The sequence below is a fragment of the Mobula birostris genome, chromosome 3 (genome assembly GCF_030028105.1).
Source record: "Mobula birostris isolate sMobBir1 chromosome 3, sMobBir1.hap1, whole genome shotgun sequence".
Lineage (NCBI taxonomy): Eukaryota > Metazoa > Chordata > Chondrichthyes > Myliobatiformes > Myliobatidae > Mobula > Mobula birostris.
In genome coordinates this window covers 42,682,841-42,701,857 of record NC_092372.1, presented here as the reverse complement: position 1 = coordinate 42,701,857, position 19,017 = coordinate 42,682,841, and the positions used below count along the sequence as shown (strand labels likewise).

General features: G+C 38.7%; 2 protein-coding genes across 2 annotated transcripts in view; one reads left to right on the top strand and one right to left on the bottom strand.

The window, feature by feature from the left end:
- LOC140194993 (cell division cycle protein 20 homolog) overlaps positions 1-19,017 on the top strand; it is a 70,928-nt gene that overhangs the window by 1,047 nt on the left and 50,864 nt on the right. The gene's annotated exons all lie outside the window — the stretch shown is intronic.
- On the bottom strand, positions 6,325-18,873 carry LOC140194994 (probable glutathione peroxidase 8-B). Its single transcript, XM_072252515.1, has 3 exons — positions 18,625-18,873; positions 18,018-18,279; positions 6,325-10,044 (listed from the first exon to the last, which is right to left on the bottom strand). The coding sequence occupies exons 1-3, from the start codon at positions 18,826-18,828 to the stop codon at positions 9,881-9,883; spliced, it is 630 nt and encodes a 209-aa protein (XP_072108616.1). The 5' UTR covers positions 18,829-18,873; the 3' UTR covers positions 6,325-9,880.

Below are 19,017 nucleotides of genomic sequence, written 5' to 3'. Positions count from 1 at the left end.
CCAGAGATAGGGTAGCTTTTTGACTGTGGTACAATTGAAAATCGTCCTTTGTATGTTTTGTCATACAAGATGCCAGTTACTGGTCACTGCAGTATGATAGAATTTCTGAAATCGAATCATCATCTGGATTTGATTATAAGTAGGTTGTTCTGGCGTGCACCTGTTGAATAAAAATAATTATATATATATTTGAATGTGAACATTGTGCCAGTCACTACATCTGAGGCAGTTGACAAAAGAGATTGAAACGGATAATCATTTTACTTCTAATCAAGAATTAAATTTATGTTGAATATAATTCTATCAACCTAATTAACACAAATCGAAAGGAAAGGAGCATTTTTGCTCTATTAGTTGATGTTGAAAACAGGGGAGGTTGTAGGCAGAGGGTAATTTATACTCCTGCCATTTATAAATTGTTTCCGAAAACTACATTTTAGTAGAACTTCTCTGGTTTATTTGATCAATTCACTATCTCAGTCACTGATATGGTGAATTCAAAACTTAATTAGTTCATCATCCTGGATAGTTTTAAACCCTAGAGTTTAATTGAGATTGCTGTGCCCCATTTCCTTTGAAGTAACATTACATTATATTTACTGTACCACGTGCTTCTTTTTGCTTTAACTTAGTGGCTCAAACAAAATATAACCTTAAGTGATGACATTGAGACCACATATTCCAGATTATTTCATCTACAAGGCATTCATGTGCACTTTCCCTTGTAAGAACTGACAGTTGTAGCCAATAGTTTCTATATAAAATGACGGAGCTTCTGTTAACACAAAAAATTAAGAAAACTACAGATTGTGTGGATGTAGAGTTAAGTTTGCATCCTTTAGCAGTGAATATATGTAATAATAAACACCCAATTATAGTCAGTTTTGTCATGAAGGGAAAACACATTTTTCATCACTTGGCTACTCTATGTTAACATTTCCATTAAAAATCAGAACAAAATATTATTTAATTTGTGTAAAGCCAAAATTTATTGATGAAGTATGATGGATTAGTTGCAATCAATATGGTGTTCATGGACTTGTAGAAGACTTTTGATCAGATGCTTATGAGCAAAATTGAGCACATGACATAAATATGTAGGTAATAAATAACAAAATCATTGGAATTTGTTGTCTTTTGGGTTGGAGCAGGCAAATAGTAGTTTTCCCCAGGTTTGATATTAGGGCCTTCTTTTTTTTGATCTATGTTGATTTTCTGGAATTAGAGATGCAAGCCACAATTTCTAAATTTGGAGATGACTCAAACCTGGCAAAATTGTGAACCATGAAGAGAAAAATGATAGATTGCAGCAGGTCATAAACAAATATGAGGCATATGAAGTTTAAGGGAGAATTCTGAGGTGTCACACTTTGGTAGGAGAAAATGAGAGGCAGAAGAAAATAAAAGACACTGGTCCATACAGGAGCAGAGGGACCAAGGGATATTGGTACACAAGTTATTGAAAATAGCAGGGCAGGTGGTGAAATCAGTCTTAAAAATAGCTATACTGTACACAATTTTGGACAATCAGTGGAGGCACAGATATAAAAGTAGGGAAGTCTTGCTGAATCTTTATAAAACACTGGAACAGCATCAACTGGAGTATTGTGCTCAATTCTGGTCTTTAGTAGGAAGAATGGGACGGCATTAGAGAAGGTCCAGAAAAGATCTACCAATATTTCTAAGTTACTAGAGAGGAAGGGATTGTCTTTTTTTTTGGAGAAAGCTGGGAGGAACTTTGCTTAAAATTATGTACAATAATGGGAGGTCTGGACAAAGTGGATAGCAGGAAGCTATTTTGTTTTGGTGGAGGGTTGAAGACTAGAGAGATGGAGGAATAAAAGTGACATAGAAAATCTTTCTTGCAGAAGTATGAAGTATACTGCCTGCAGATATGGTGAAGGCAAGTTTCATTGTGGCTTCAAGAGGGAATTGATTGGATACAATTATATAATAGAACATGAGTTGTAAGGCTACAGAGAAAAGGATGGTGGTGGGAACTGATGAGTTGCTCTGCTACAGAGCTAGCTAAATTTAATAGGCCAAAAAGACCCCTTCTGTGCTGTAGCTATTCTTTAGAACATAGAAATCTACAACATATTACAGGCCCTTTGGTCCACAATGTTGTGCCGACCATGTAACCTACTCTAGAAAGTGCCTAGAATTTCTCTACTGCATAGTCCTCTATTTTTCTAAGCTCCATGTACCTATCCAAGAGTCTCTTGAAAGGCCCAATTGTATTCACCTCTACCACTGTCGCAGGCAGTGCATTCCACACACCCACCACTCTCTGTGTATAAAAAAAAACAACTTATCTCTGACATCCTCCTTGTATCTTTTTCCAAGCACCTCAAAACTATGCCCCCTCATGTTAGCTATTTCAGTCCTGGGAAAAAGCCTCTGGCTATCCACATGATTAATGCCTCTCATTATCTTATACACCTCTGTCAGGTCATCTCTCATTCTCTGTTGCGCCGAGAAGAAAAGCCAAGTTCACTCAACTTTTTCTCATAAGGCATGCTCTCCAATCCAGGCAACATCCTTGTAAATCTTCTTTGCACTCTCTCTATAGTATCCACATCCTTCCTGTAGTGAGGTGACCAGAACTGAATACAGTGCTCCATCTGAGGTCTAACTAAGGTCTTATATAGCTTTAATATTACCTCGCTGCTCTTGAGCTCAACCCCACGGTTCATGAAGGCCATCACGCCATACGCCTTCTTAACAACACCGTCAACCCCCGCAGCAGCTTTGATTGTCCCATGGATATGTACTCCAAGATCTCACTGATCCTCCAAACTGCCAAGAGTCTTACCATTGATTGATAATATTTGATTTGATAATATTTAATAACACTTCATTGTTCTATTTAAATTACTTCAAAGTTACATTTGATTATAACCAGATTTTAATGTTTGCCCATCAAAGATCAACAAACATCTCAAAGTTATATCAGGAACTAAAAAAAAGTCAATGTTTCATGTCAAGTTTTTTTTTAACAAGCTTAAGTTAACCATCCTCTCTCAAGTTATTTTCCATGAATCCATCCTGTATTCACTGGAAGGTAGAATTCCATTAGTAAATATCTGCACAGATACAATGAAATCCCATCCTTGGGCTTTCTAAATACCCTAAAAGTCCTATTTGGATTTCAGGTGATTTTCTTCCCCAAGGTGCACTAATTCTACAAACCATGTACAGTACCTAGTGCAATCCTTGTTGAGGCTAGTGTTTCCCTAAAATAGATTGGTATAAATCATTTACCCAATGCACAGTAAATTTGCTTTTATTTGTAACTGCAGAAAATTCAAAAGAAGTGTATTTGTTTCAAATAACTTGGGAGTTAGGTAAGTCCAACACATAGTATTTCAGCCCTACTGTTGGAGAATTAATGTTGTCCAGCATTGGTCTATGTACTACTTAGAAGACGTTGATGAAACATTTTTCTTGCAAATCTCTCAACTATAGTACTGTATAATCGAAGGTGGCGCATGAGTCAGGTAGGCAGTGTACTGTTAGTTGGCTGCATGCTGTTTAGATAGCAGCTGCTAAGTACCCTGCCACTTGCCCTTTTGCCAGTGCTTCTTTTGTTTCAGGATAAGACTAAGACAAAGACATCACCAGATGATCAAATGGTGTTTTAATTATTTTGTGCATGGTGGTAAGGCAGTGTAATGTTAGCTGGTTGTATCTATCTGTGACACCAGTTAACTTGCTGCTGCCCTCCTTCCGTGCATGCTTAATCTATTGTCATTCCTTGGAGACATTGATAATTTATGGAACGAAAATCTTCAGGTTAGTATGAATGAAAAGATTTGTATGAAATTCTACTATTAGCTAATAAAGAACAAATCCATTTATCTTAAATTGGTTGGTGGCTTCATTAACACAATATATGAAATAGTTTCATAGCATGTCTCAAGATCACAATTCAATTTCAACTCAAATTATATTTTGGGTTAAAATGTTTGTTTATGGTAAGACACATTAAGAACAAAAACAATTGCCTGATAGTTTAATTAAAATGTTCAGTCAAGAATCCTCCAAGGATTTCAGAATAACCATTTCCTCTTTATTCCCTATTTTTGTGTGAAGTTCTTATGCTACTTGTCACTGGTTGCCTGCAAATGACAAACTAAAGAGCAAACCATTTGCAATACTTAACAAGTGTGTGCTTGAGCTTTACCAGAAATAATCAATGAGAGTTAATTAGGAGTATGTGTGTTGATTAGGCAGTGTAATGTTAGCTGGCTGTCAAACAGGAATCAACAGCTACATGCACTACCACATCAGCTCATGACCTCACAGCAACCAGAACAATTATTCTTTGTAGCACCTGTCACATTGTAAAAATAGACCAAGGTACTGAATGAGTTGCTGTTGTGTTACTCTTTGGCACCATGAATGAGTCATTCTCCTATTCATGAAGGTGTTTGAGCAATTTGCTAGCAGCAGGCACAATATTCAAGACATATACTACCGGTGACTAGTGGCATCCCACAAGGTTTGGTATTAAGTCGGCTACTTTTCATGTTATGTATGAATAATATGTATAATGGAATTAATGGTTTTGTAGCCAAGTTTGTGGATGATACAAAGATAGGTGGGAGGGCAGGTTGTGTTGAGTAAGCAGGAAGTCTGCAGAAGGACTTGGACAGAGTAGGAAAATGGCCGAATACAGTTAGGGAAGTGTATGGTCATACATTTCGGTAGAAGGAATAAGGGTGTAAACTATTTTGTAACCAGGGAATCCAGAAATCAGAGGTGTAAAGGGACTTGTGTGTCTTAGTGCAGGGTTCCCAAAAGGTTAACTTGCAGGTTGAGTTGGTAATAGGAAGGCAAATGCAATGTTAGAACTTATTTCGAGTGGACTAGAATACACAAGCAAGGATGTAATGCCGAGGCATTGTAAAGCATTGGTTAGAATACATTTGGAGTATTGGGAGCAGTTTTTGGCCCCATATCTAAAAAAAGTATGTGTTGGTACTGGAGAGGGTCCAACAAATGGAAGTGTTAATGTATGAGGAATAGTTGATGGGTCTGAGCCTATACTCACTGGAGTTAAGAAGTATGAGGAAGATTCTCATTGAAACCAGTCAAATAGTGAAAAGCCTGGATAGAGTGGAGATGGAGAGGTTGCTTCCATCAGCAGTAAAGTCTGTCCAGATGGCACATTCCCAAAATACAAAGTCATCCCTTTAGAACAGAGATGAGGAAGAATTTCTTAAAGAAGAGGGTGGTGAATCTATGGAATTTATTGTCCCAGGTGGCTGCAGAGGCTAAGTCATTGAGTATATTTAAGGCAGAGGCTGGTAGGTTCATGATTAGTAAGGGTGTCAAGGATTATGGGGAGAAGACAGAAGAATGAGGTTGACAGGGGAAATACATCAGCTATGATTGAATAGCCTATTTTTGCTCCTCTATATGATGGTCTTACATGCATAAGGTTGGACATCATATTTTCCTGTAGGCCATGTGTATAACTCTGGGAAAGCTATATTGTGTCTTGATCTCACCACAAAGATATTGCCTGAATTTTGTTTCAGTGATAGGATCATTGCCAAATCCTTTGTTGTTTTGCATCATCATATTCAGTGGGTTCAGCAAGGGGAGTGCCAGCCAAAGAGGCCTAATGTATTATGCTACTGTTCTAAACTGGCTAGTTTACTGTATGTTGATATGGCTTAACGCTTCAGGAGACCTGAAGGACAAATGATCAGCAAACCCTGAATGAGAGAAGAAGGGGCAGGTGACAGAAAAGGATTAAAACACATTTAGTAGAGTGCAGTATGTCAAAACAGGAATGCACCTAATGAGGGAGATGGTTAGAGTATTGGTAGAGACTGCAGAGATCTGTTGAACAAAGTTAAAGGGACTATGATACTTTTGAACAGGAAATTACTTAGGCCGTGGCAAGGTTCCCAATCTTTTTAAATACCATGGACCAGTACCATTAAGCAAAGGGTCCATGAACCGCTGTACTAGATGAAATCCAAGTAGCCACTGTTGTGGATAAGTGCTTCAGTGAGAGCTGGATTGAGAAAAGAATGGGTTGCATTTTTCTGGTAGAACTAATTTTGATGATGGACTAAATTGTAACCCAAGAAAGACTGGGTTACAATTTAGATAAAAGGTTGAACTGGATGCTATGTTTACCAGATTATATGAACTAAACATTTGAGTTTCAGCTGCAGATATTGGCCTTGCTAGAGGTTATTACGAAGGTCTGACTCATCCAGAATTTGATGACAATTAGACAATCTGACTGCACAACATTTGTGGATTAACTTTTATTTTGGAAAAATAACAAATAGAACAGACCTCCTGTTACTGTTTAGGAATGTAAACAGGAACATACCAAATGAAAGAAATTAATTTATAACTTAAAGCGTAAAAGCCCATCCAAAATAAAGTATGTTTATTGATGTTTTGAAGAGATTATACAAAAAAGATGAAGGAATGTAATCACTTTGATATACATAGAAATATACCAATTCTCTATAAACAAAATTATATATAGTGGGGCTGCCAGCGTTTTTCTCAGATCAAACACTTAAATCTTTCATTTACTTATGATTTTCTCTTCTCCTGAATCCTGTTATGTTTTTTGTGTCATCGGTTATTATAATGCGAACGTATGGAAGAGTGAAATGCCATTCAAGGCTACTGCCAGTGAACAGAGCAGTGAAAAGTCCCAGCACGTCCACAGATTTCTTATATTTCAAAAACTTTTTAATAAATTGCTCACATTCCAATATGGTAAAGCATACACAGCATAGCTATGTTAATTTCTGAAGTGACTAAATCAGAGAACAGTTTGTAATAATATAGTACCTTTAACATATGGAAAGTTCCCGAGATGTTTTACAAATACGTAAAAATATTAGGCATTATGACTGAAAATCCATTTAAAGGGGTAGATTTTAAGAATTGTCTCGAAGGGGGAAAGAGGGTATGGTGATAAGAAGGCTAGAGCCTCAGCAACTCAATGCATAGTCATCACTGATGCTATGGCTTTGAGAGAAGATTAGCTGAAACTACGAATTCTGTGTAGTTGTTACTCAAAAATTTACACACCCAAACAATTCACTCCAGACACTAACAGACAGAAATGCTGCACAAAACTGTAATAACCATGAATAAAAATATTGCATTCTTATCTAGGAGATCCTAGGAAAGTGAGGCGTCATCTTGGAAAAGTGAGCTTGTACCTCTGCAATCCAAAATTAACATGAACAATACAAGTGCAAAAGATAAATGGCCAGCATGTAACCTTTGGCTCCATAGTTAACAGTAATCTGATGTTGGTTCACATATTGACATATCTATTGTATAAAAGAGAATAAGTAGACTGTGTTTGAACTTAGAAGAATGTTAGTTGACAAAATTCTCACAAGCATAAGAGATTGTGCAGATGCTGGAATTCTATGAGCAATGCATATAAAATGTTGGAGGAACTCAGCAAGTCAGGCAGCATCTATAGACTGGAATAAATAGCTGATGTTTTGGGCTGATACCCTTCATCAGGAACCTTCCTTGATGAAGGCTCTCAGACTGAAACATCAGCTGCTTATTCTCCTCCATAGATGCTGCCTGACCTACTGAGCTCTTCCAGATTTTTGTGTGTGTTGTTCTAAAATTCACAAAGGGCTTGACAGAGCCAATGTAGAGTTGTGTTTCCCCTGACCTCAGTGTCTGGAAACTGGGGTCATAATTTCAAATTAAACAGTCAGCCATTCAAGGTAGAGGTGATTAGAATTCCTTCACCCAGACACCAATGAATCTTTGGACTTCTCTAATCAAGACGGGTGTGGTATTCCGGTCATTAAATCTATTCAAGGTAGAGCTTGATTGATTTTTAGACATTCAAGCAATCAAAGGTTTGTGTGAGATCAGCTACTGAGCAGGCCCCAAAGGCTGAATAGCCTACTTCTTCTATTTCTAATGGTAAAATAACAGTCTATTTGGAGATTTTCCTGCTTTCGTTGTTCTGGTTTTGTAATGGAATCCAATACAAAAGGAAGCACAGAAACAAAATGTATTAAACAATGAAAATAATTGATTAATACATGGATTAATAGAAAAAATATAAAGAGAAAACATAAAGTGAATTATGGAAGAAATGGTTGAAGTAAGAAGAGTGTCATATATCTGAGCAGCTCCTGTAGTAATGCATACGAGGGAGACATGAAAACCTTTTTATGTCTCAAGCTGAACACAAGTGATATCTTGGCCATTATGCACCCACAAATATTCGCTGTTGAGCTAATTCAAAAAGCATTATAGCAACCAAAGGACATCATCCTGTTAGATATGCTGCTGTTCTATCATGAGTACAGGTGACCCCTGCATTATGGCCATTAGTTTATGGAGATTAGTCCTTATAGAACTTTCAAATCTCTACTCAAAAAGTTGGATGAGGAATAACATTTGCTCCCGGAGAATTAATGTGTAAAGCAACTAATACATTTACACAAAATTTATTGTTTTCAATTTGCTTTCTTGATACACACACTGATAATGTGGCGTGGCATTATGGAATATGGCCTGTTTTTTTAAGTAACATGTGGGAATCACCTCTAATATGGTCTAATTACAAATTGAGTATTGTTCTTAGGCCACATTAAAGAAACATCTGCAAAACAGTAATATTTTTGTACATAGCAGAGTGCTACTGATAAATCACTTGACAGTCACAGATTAAGGCTTTGTTATTATAAATTACAAAAGTAACATGAATAGTTTATGAGAATCAAAAGAACTTTAAGAATATGTATTAATCTTCTCAAATATACTTGACCAGCAGCTATTCTTTGTGATGGGAAACACAACTAAATTATTTGTGGGCTGACTGCATCCATGGGAGAAAGTATGTTGTATACATAACAACCAAAATATAGGTAACACTGAAAGAGACTCTTTGTACAAGGAAAGCGTTATATAGATTTGTTCCATTGAATCAAATTTTCACTATCCAATATATACTTGTTTGAATGCTGGAGGCAACTGTATCTAAAAATATAGATTTTCTATAGGCTTATATAATGTTAGTTTAAGAACTGAAATTAAAAAGCAAATAAGAATTTAACTGGTTATAGTGCAAAAAAATTAATGAACCAGATCTCCGGGATTAAAATTTTAAATATAACATAAAAGTTAATGTTGTGATTGTTGATGTTCATATCTGTACAACAATAAGGTCAAACAAGAATTTCAGGCTAATCTCCTTGTAGTTACTGCAATTTTTTTTCTAGTGAAACTATGTCCAATAGATAATGGTATCTTGAAATCTATTCTGTGACATTGAGTTGGTCTGATCCATGATATGAACAAAACATGTCAATCATATTTTAAATAAAAAAAAAACTGAGATCCAAAAAAATAGATCCCAATTTATATTGCTTTAGGAATACCTAAATCAATGTTAATTGGAAAAGATAATCTGTTCATTCTTAGTGGTTGTTTTTATCTTGTATCTATAAATATTGTGAATTGATTCAGGATTATCTCCGAGTGTATAGAAATTTGCTGCTGCAGTCTGCATTAAATGGTAATGTAATTTTCAAAATATCATGTGTTGTGTACCCTTTTAACAAAGTAGCTCATGTAAACATCAATAGAGGTTTGTCTACCACAAAAAAATCATAATTCTGTTGTAACAAAACTGCAACAGAATTTTACAATTGTATGACATGGTAATCACATATCACAATAGATTTAGATTTTAGCATCAGGACTCAAGACACTTTCATGTGGCTGGAAATTTCAGATGCAAGGAAATTCACTATCTAGTGAAACTGCAACAGCTTGTATAAGCTTCAGGTGTGCAGACTATTTTCAGAATTCATAGAAGGAGACTGTCTGACACAGCTGCTCTACTTTAAAACTCTTCTCGTCTTTTCAGTATAATTTTTGCCACTAATTCTGACACTTCTTTCTTGATAATAGCCATGGAGTCTTCAGTTCGCCAGACCTTTACCACTTGACCCTTGGGGTTGACCAGATATTTCCAAAAATTCCATCGGGGTTCCATCTTGGTTGTGTCTAAAGTTTTAAAATTAGTTAAGAAAGCAAATAAAGTTAATGCATAGACTTACAGTATTTTTTAAGGTTGCAAATGGACCGAATAGGAGGTAAACTTCTGAAGACCAATTATATTTGAAAAATGACAAACACTAAAGATTCCTGTTCAAAAGCTGAAGGTCATTAACGAAGTACCTCGGAGATCAATGCTGCAATTAGTTTGCTTGCTCTATAACCAGATCATTAGAAGGTGGCCTTTTCTAGTTGGCTGCCGGTGACCAGTGGTGCCCAGCAGGGGCCTCCTTTTCATGTTATATGTCAATAATTTAGATGATGGAATTGATAGCTTTTGTGGCCAAGTTTGCAGACAATTGAAAGATAGGTGGAGGGACAGGTAATGATGAGGAACCAGGATTCTGCAGAAGACTATAGACAGGTTAAGGGAATGAGCAAGAAAGTGGCAGATGCAATACAGTGTAGGGAAGTGTATAGTCATGCACTTTAGTAGAAGGAATAAAAGAGCAGACTATTTTCAAATGAACTAATTCAGAAATCGGAGGTGCAAAGATACTTGGGAGTCTCATTGCAGGATTTTAAAAAGATTAGCTTGCAGGTTACGTCAGAAGTAAGGAAGGCAAATGCAAGTTAGCATTCATTTCAAGAAATTGAGAATATAAAAGCAAGGGTGTGATGCTGAGGCTTTGTATGGCTTTGGTCAGACCGCACGGCGTATTTTGAGCAGTTTTGAGCTCAATATCTGAGAAAGGATATTCTGGCATTAGAAAGGGTTGAGAGGAGGTTCATGAGAATGATGTCGGGAATGAAAGAGCTGATGTTTGTGGAGCATTTGAAGGCCCTGAACCTGTACTCACTGGAGTGAGGGAGGATCTCGTTGAAAACTTTCGAATACTGAAAAGCCTCGATAGAGTGGACATGAAGAGGATGTTTCCAGCAGTGGTGTAATCTAGGACCAGGGCACAGCCTCAAAATACAAGGACACCCCTTCAGAATGGAGATGATGAGGAATTTCTTTAGCCAGAAGGTGGTGAATCTTTGGAATTCATTGTCACAGATGGCTGTGCTGGCCAAGCCATTGTGTATATTTAAAGTGGAGGTTGCTAGGTTCTTAATTAGTAAGGGTGTCAAAGATTACAGGGAGAAGGCAGGAGAATGGAGTTGAGAGGGAAAATAAATCAGTGATGATTAAATGGCACAGCAGACATGATGGGCTGAATAGCCTAATTCTGCTCCTAAGTCTTATGGTTTTAAGATCCCCCAAATCAGAATCAGGTTTAATATCACTGGCACATATCATGAAATTTGTGGGCAATATTGCCCCATGGGGTGGTGGGGGTGCACTTGATAGCAAAGGGGGAAGCTAAGGGATTACAGGCTTAATTCATGAAATGAATTATTTATTATAAGTATTTTCACCTCAGTGCCTCATACTTGATCACAATGATCATGTAATTACCTCATCTCTTGCCAACTCATTGTTCTCTTATACTTTGCTCGAAGTGTAAATTTGTTGTTAAAAAGCAATGTGACACTCCTGTATTTGGCACATGATGGAAAATCTGGACTGAAGAAACTGTGGTTTCCAGGCCTGGCCAGTGCATTATTGCCATTCACTACTGTTGTACAGTACAGTATTAGCTAGTACGATTCCAGTACTCTAATCACACAGTGATGCAGTTCCTGTGAATTAGGGGACAGTATTCAATGAGTTAAAGTTCAGAATTTGTCCTTTTCAATGATTTTGACTGCACTTCTCCAGACCACAGCCCAACTGAGATATTGCTGTCACACTTACAGTATGTATCTTCAGGCCGAGAGCAGATTTTGCCTGAGTTATGATGACATCATAGCTTTCCCTTTTACTGATTGCAGCACTTGAGATTGAAACAATAGGCGATTGACCATGGTCATTAATCCTTAATGAAGATGGCAGAAACAGATGAAAAAGAAGTGCAGATAGTATAGTGCGTAGTGCTGACAGTATAGTATATCTGAAATATGGATTTATACCAGTACCAAGCAACCAACAGCAGCCAATGTGTCTGTTGTGTGAAGATGTGTTTTTCAAAGGAGGCAATGAAACTGTCCAGGCTCCTTGAGCATTTATAGAGAATACACTCTGATAAAGCAAACAATAATTTGGCTTATTTTCATTTTGTGAAAACTTTCAGAAACAGAAAACACTTCAAAACATGTTTGCCAGCACCTCACAGCAAAAAAGTGATGGATTGCGTGCTTCATACAATATTTCGTTGCTCATTACTAAATCTGGAATGCCCCATACAATTGGAGAAGAACTCATTCTGCCAGCAGTCGGGGGGGGGGGGGGGGGTTCTAAGTACAGTTTTGCAAAAATCAAAAATAAATAAAATTGTAGTTGTAAATTGATTTATGAATAATTTTTCCAATTATTTTGTCACTACTTTAAATTTGCAGTTCCTATTTCTTTCACTGTGCATCGTAAATCAAAATTCTTTATAGCTTTTATGTAATGGCTCAAAAGGAAGGGGGGTGCTGGGGATGTGGTCTGGGAGCCCAAAAAAAAAGTTCGGAAAGTACTGGTCCAAATTTAAAATTAAAATTGAGAAGATAATTTAGGATAATAGAGAAAGTAAAGTAAATAAATTGAGTGCTATTTTGTGTCCATGACCACATATTTAAATGCTTAACACTGTTCAAGCCAGCTATCCCTTTGTATTAGAGTCCCTCAGTTGAGTACATTTTTCCTGCATTACTGAACTCGATGGCAAATCTATCAGTGGTGTGGGACTATAGCTGTGCTAGAGGTTGACCTGCTTTTTTCACTTCCACATCACAGGCACAGGTGTCAGAGCCATACTGCACATTAGATGTAGGCACTGAATGGCGAGTGGCAGTTAAAACAAATACAATCCCAATACAGGTGTCCCCACTTTTCGAATGTTCACTTTACGAAACCTCACTGTTACGAAAGACCTACATTAGTACCCTATTTTCACTTTCAGAAGGTGTTTTCACTGTTACGAAAAAAAATTCAGTGCGCGATAAAAAATCAGCTCGCGATAAAAGGTAGGGCGCGCCCCGAGCAGCCGCTCTCCCCCCGGATTCGGAACTGCTTTGCTTTAACATGTGCCTGTGAGCAGCCCTTTGCAAGATGAGTTCTATGGTATCAGAAAAGCCTGAAAGAGCTCGTAAGGGTGTTACACTTACGGTAAAACTAGACATAATTAAGCGTTTTGATCGTGGTGAACGAAGTAAGGACAACGTGAGTTTGGCTTGTGGAAGCTGACGAACATGATGTTGAAGAGGTTTTGGCATTCCATCACCAAAAATTGACAGATGAAGAGCTGATGCAATTGGAAGAAAAAAGGATAACAATCGAAACTGAATGAGTAATGATAAAGTACGACTTTAATTTTGAAAGGGTACGTCGGTTTAGGGGATATTTGCAGGATGGTTTGAGTCCTTATTAAAGAACTGTGTGATAGAAAAATGCGCGAAGCTCAGCAGTCAAGCAAGCCTTCCACATCAGCCACAGCAGATGACAAACCTTGACCTTCGACATCGAGGCGGGCAGAGATAGAAGAAGATGAGCTGCCTGCTCTAATGGAAACAGGCGACGAGATGACAACCAGTGTCCCACCACCCCAACCCCCAGGCCACGGACAGATATCGATTCGCGGAGAATGCAAAGGTAGCCGGGAGGCACACAGCACATCTTTAAGAAAAAAACCGAAATAAACATGCTAATTAATTAGGTGCCGCCGACACATAATTGTCGGCCCAGATCAGAGACAACGCAATCGGAAATTGGCACTGATCTGGGCTGACAATTACGGGTGGCACCTAATTAATCGGCATGTTTGTTTCGGCTTTTTTCTTAAAGATGTCCTGTGTACCTCCCGGCTACCGCCGGACCCCTGCATTCTTCGCAGCAATGTATCGCTCAGCGGCCTGGAGGGTGGGGGGGCCACTGCATCACCCCAGCCTGCGACGACTCAGTCTAACACACCATCATCAGTGTGCTCACTGTCTTCCCGATTCCCGTGATACTACACTGTACATACGTTATTTCTACTTTATATAGGCTGTGTATTTTTACGTGTTATTTGGTATGATTTGGCAGCTTCATAGTTTAAAGATTACTGGAGAGCACTTGGTCCGTGTTTTTGCCAACAGCGCTTGTGTGAGATATTCTACCGAAAGCGCTTGCGTGAGATTTTCGCTACGGAGACCTGTGCCGGCAATGATTGTGGAAAAGTATTTCTACTTTATATAGGCTGTGTATATATCATATCATTCCTGCTTTTACTATATATTACTGTTATTTTAGGTTTTATGTGTTATTTGGCATGATTTGGTAGGTTATTTTTGGGTCTGCAAACGCTCACAAAATTTTCCCATATAAATAAATGGTATTTGCTTCTTCGCTTTACGACATTTCGGCTTGCGAACCGTTTCATAGGAACGCTCTACCTTCGAATGGCGGGGGAAACCTGTACGAAATGAGGGTCATTCAAAAACCAAATTTATAAATATCAAGTGAATAGAATTTTGGAAAATGGATGAATCAAAGTTATGGAGATCGGAAAACAAAGTAGGGATTCAAGGAAATTGCGATAGCCATGGTTTTATTTACTGGTAAACAGGCATGAAGTACCTTATAATTCATACCTGCTTCAGTTTCTTATTTTCTTTTGATAGTTATTATTCACAAAGAGTGAGACAATGGAAGAGAATTAAGTACTGCAATTTTGATCTAAATGGTTCTATGGTATAAAATACACAATATACAGTGGCATGCAAAAGTTTGGGCACCCCGGTCAAAATTTCTGTTACTGTGAATAGCTAAGCGAGTAAAAGATGAACTGATTTCCAAAAGGCATAAAGTTAAGATGACACATTTCTTCAATATTTTAAGCAAGAAAACTTTTTTATTTCCATCTTTTACAGTTTCAAAATAACAAAAAAGGAAAAGGGCCCAAAGCAAAAGTTTGGGCACCCTGCATGACAGTACTTAGTAACACCCCCTTTGGCAAGTATCACAGCTTGTAAACGCTTTCTGTAGCCAGCTAAGAGTCTTTCAATTCTTGTTTGGGGGATTTTCACCCATTCTTCCTTGCAAAAGGCTTCTAGTTCTGTGAGATTCTTGGGCCGTCTTGCATGAACTGCTCTTTTGAGGTCTATCCACAGATTTTCGATGATGTTTAGGTCGGGGGACTGTAAGGACCATGGCAAAACCTTCAGCTTGCGCCTCTAGAGGTAGTCCATTGTGGATTTTGAGCTGTGTTTAGGTTCATTATCCTGTTGTAGAAGCCATCCTCTTTTCATCTTCAGCATTTTTTTTAACAGAAGGTGTAATGTTTGCTTTCAGAATTTGCTGGTATTTAATTGAATTCATTCTTCCCTCTACCAGTAAATGTTCCCCGTGCCACTGGCTGCAACAGAAGCCCAAAGCATGATCGATCCACCCCCGTGCTTAACAGTTGGAGAGGTGTTCTTTTCATGAAATTCTGCACCCTTTTTTCTCCAAACATATCTTTGCTCATTGCGGCCAAGAAGTTCCATTTTAACTTCATCAGTCCACAGGACTTATTTCAAAAATGCATCAGGCTTGTTTAGATGTTCCTTTGAACCTTTAGAATAGAACTTTTTGGCCACAATGAGCAAAGGTATGTTTGGAGAAAAAAGGGTGCAGAATTTCATGAAAAGAACACCTCTCCAACTGTTAAGCACGGGTGCATGGGGAACATTTACTGGTAGAGGGAAGAATGAATTCAATTAAATACCAGCAAATTCTGGAAGCAAACATCACACCATCGGTAAAAAAGCCGAAGATGAAAAGAGGATGGCTTCTACAACAGGATAATAAACTTAAACACAGCTCAAAATCCACAATGGACTACCTCAAGAGGCACCAGCTGAAGGATTTGCCATGGCCCTCACAGTCCCCTGACCTAAACATCATTGAGAATCTGTGGATAGACCTCAAAAGAGCAGTGCATGCAAGACGGCTCAAGAATCTCACAGAACTAGAAGCCTTTTGCAAGGAAGAATGGGCGAAAATCCCCCAAACAAGAATTGAAGGACTCTTAGCTGGCTACAAAAAGTGTTTACAAGCTGTGATACTTGCCAAGGGGGGTGTTACTAAGTACTGCCATGCAGGGTGCCCAAACTTTTGCTTCTGGCCCTCTTCCTTTTTTGTTATTTTGAAACTTTAAAAGACGGAAACAGAGAAGTTTTCTTGCTTAAGATAGTAAAGAAATGTGTCATCTTTAACTTTATGCATTGTGGAAATCAGGACATCTTTTACTCGCTTAGCTATTCACAGTAACAGAAATTTTGACCAGGGGTGCCCAAACCTTTGCATGTCACTGTGATAGCAAAATCTGTGACAATCTTAATTAAATAATAATGTGCCAGTTGTCTAATTTTCTGCTGTCAGAGAAGCAGAAGTCATAGCTTCATGTGGCATGGAAACAGGTCTACTAAATGTATGCCAAACAGTGGGTGCCCATCCATATCAATCCCGTATTCCAGCATTTGGTCCACAGCTGCCTTTTCCTACGAATTTCAAGTGCTCGACTAGACACTTTCTTAATACTATCAGAGGGCACCACCCAGGCCATGCTCTTTTTTTCACTGCTGCCATCAGGAAGAATGTACAGGAGCCTCAGGACCCACACCACCAGTATAGGAACGGTTGTTACCCCTCAATCATTGAGGTTCTTGAACCAGAGGGGATGGCTTCACTCAACTTCAACTGCCCCATCAGTAACTGTTTCCACACCCTATGGACTCACTTTCAAGGACTTTTCATGTTCTAAATAACCTTACATGCTCAATCCCAGTTCATTAGTCGAACAGAATTTTCCTTCCATACTTCTATGCTGGCTCTTGTCAAAGTGGTCTGCAAATGTATCAATACATAGAGAACAGCACCTTCACGCTTAAAAATACACAACAGGATGAATATTGGAAACACCCAGAAAGCCAGGCAGTATCTACTGAGAAAGAAATTATGTTTCAGGTTGTTAACCTCTCACCAGAACTACTGAGGAAAGTTCTGAGACTAGAGTCTTGACTAGAAGGAACCATTTACTTTCTCTCACTCCGCCCCCTCACCTCTCACCAGAACAGTTTCATTTACAGTCCAGCTCATTTCCCTTTCTCCTCCTCTAGCACAATAGATTAAGCAAAGGCACAAGAGTCTACACATGCTGTCACCTGGAGTAGAAAATAATCTGCTGGAGGAACTCAACAGGTCAGACAGCAACTGAGGAGTCAGCATTTTGTTTCTGCGTGGTCTTGACCTAACAAGTCAACTATCCCTTTGCATCTAAAGATGCTGCCTGATCCACTGAGTTTCTCCAGCATTCTTTTTCCCAACAGAATCAGCTACAGCTTTTCAACTGAAATCTTGGACCCTAACCAAATGCAGGTAGGTCAGGAACACTGGTTGGGTTTTCAGATTTGTTAGATATTGAAGGAATGAGAGACAAGTCACATGTGTAGGCAGAGGAACAGTTTGTTGTCCATTAATGCTGGATCTCAGTGTGCTCTCCAAGCCTGATTTTCAGGTTTTCAATACAATCCCAATTGCTTCTTCCCCACTCTAAGTGGAGAAGAATAGCAAGAGGAAAGTTCAGAGCAAAACATGGTGGGGATTTTGATTGGGGAGTGATTTATGATGGCTGCGGGGAAATTAGTCTTGAGTGGTGGTGTTCATGGGGAGGGGTGCTATGTAGAAGAACCAGGAACAGGAAGTTGTCTAATGGATTTGCACTGGCTCCCCAGAAAAACATACCCAAATGAGAATGGCTGAACTTCTGTTTAAAATTATATAAAAAACTATTAATTAATTGAACCATTTATTTTACATTATTGATGAAGAAAATGTATAAAGAATGGTTTTCTTTAAATCTGTCGTAGGCAACATTGTTATAGGTTAAGACAAGTTTTATTAATAGTAAATAAGACAGCGACAGTGATCTTACCCATGAGATACTGGAAAGCAGGCTCGGTCTCGTTCCCTAACACTTTGATCTTGCCGAAAATGGGGAAAGTGGCTCCGTAAGTTGTTCTGGAGAATCTATCGATTTGGGAGTTGGTGCCGGGCTCGGATTTTCCGAACTGGTTACAAGGGAACGCAAGGACGTTGAAGTGCATGGGCCCGAGTTCTCTCTGTAACTCCTGCAGGCCCTGGTAATTCTTTTCCGTGTGTTCGCAGTTACTCGCCACGTTTACAACCAGGGATGCCTGCAGCGACAGAGCACAAGAACCACCTTTCACTGCTGATGCAAAAATCAACCCCGGCTAATTCGTACACAGCAAGACTTGCTGCAAGCCACGGCAATTAATACTGAGGGAGAGCGGGATCATTTTACTCTTCTAACTGAATCATATTAACAAATAAAAAGTTGTTTTTGGGCGTGTCTAAAATGGACTGTTAGATATTAATTCGGATTGGTTATAATAACCGAACACAACAATGAAATATATGCAAGAATCTGCAGATTACATATTGTCACACAAAAGAAAAACGATGACTGTCTCTTATTACGTTCAAAAATGCAAAACAGCCAAGATTCTGATGTAACTTACTTTGCCTCTGTATTTCTCCAGCGAGACCAGCTTCCCCTTGGAATTCAGAACTTCAAAAGAATAGAAGTCTTTGTTTTTACGATTAATCCGTTTGAACTGCAGGACCCATAATCCAGCCAAGCAAACGAGCATGCAGGCAAAGACGGCGAAGATACGGGCTTTAGGAGTCCACGATTTCAGTAGGAAAGCTGGCAGTGGCTCCATTGTGCTGGGAGAGGAGAAAGGGATGTGAGCTGTACTGTAAATGGAACTGTCGTACTGGAAAGGGGGAGGGGTGGAAGAGAGAGGAGGGAATAGCAGAAATGGAACGTTGGGATATTGAATGCAGCCCTCTGACAGCTCTCCGATGTTGTCCATCGCTGCAGAAACTCCAAAAAAACCCTGGCTGTTATG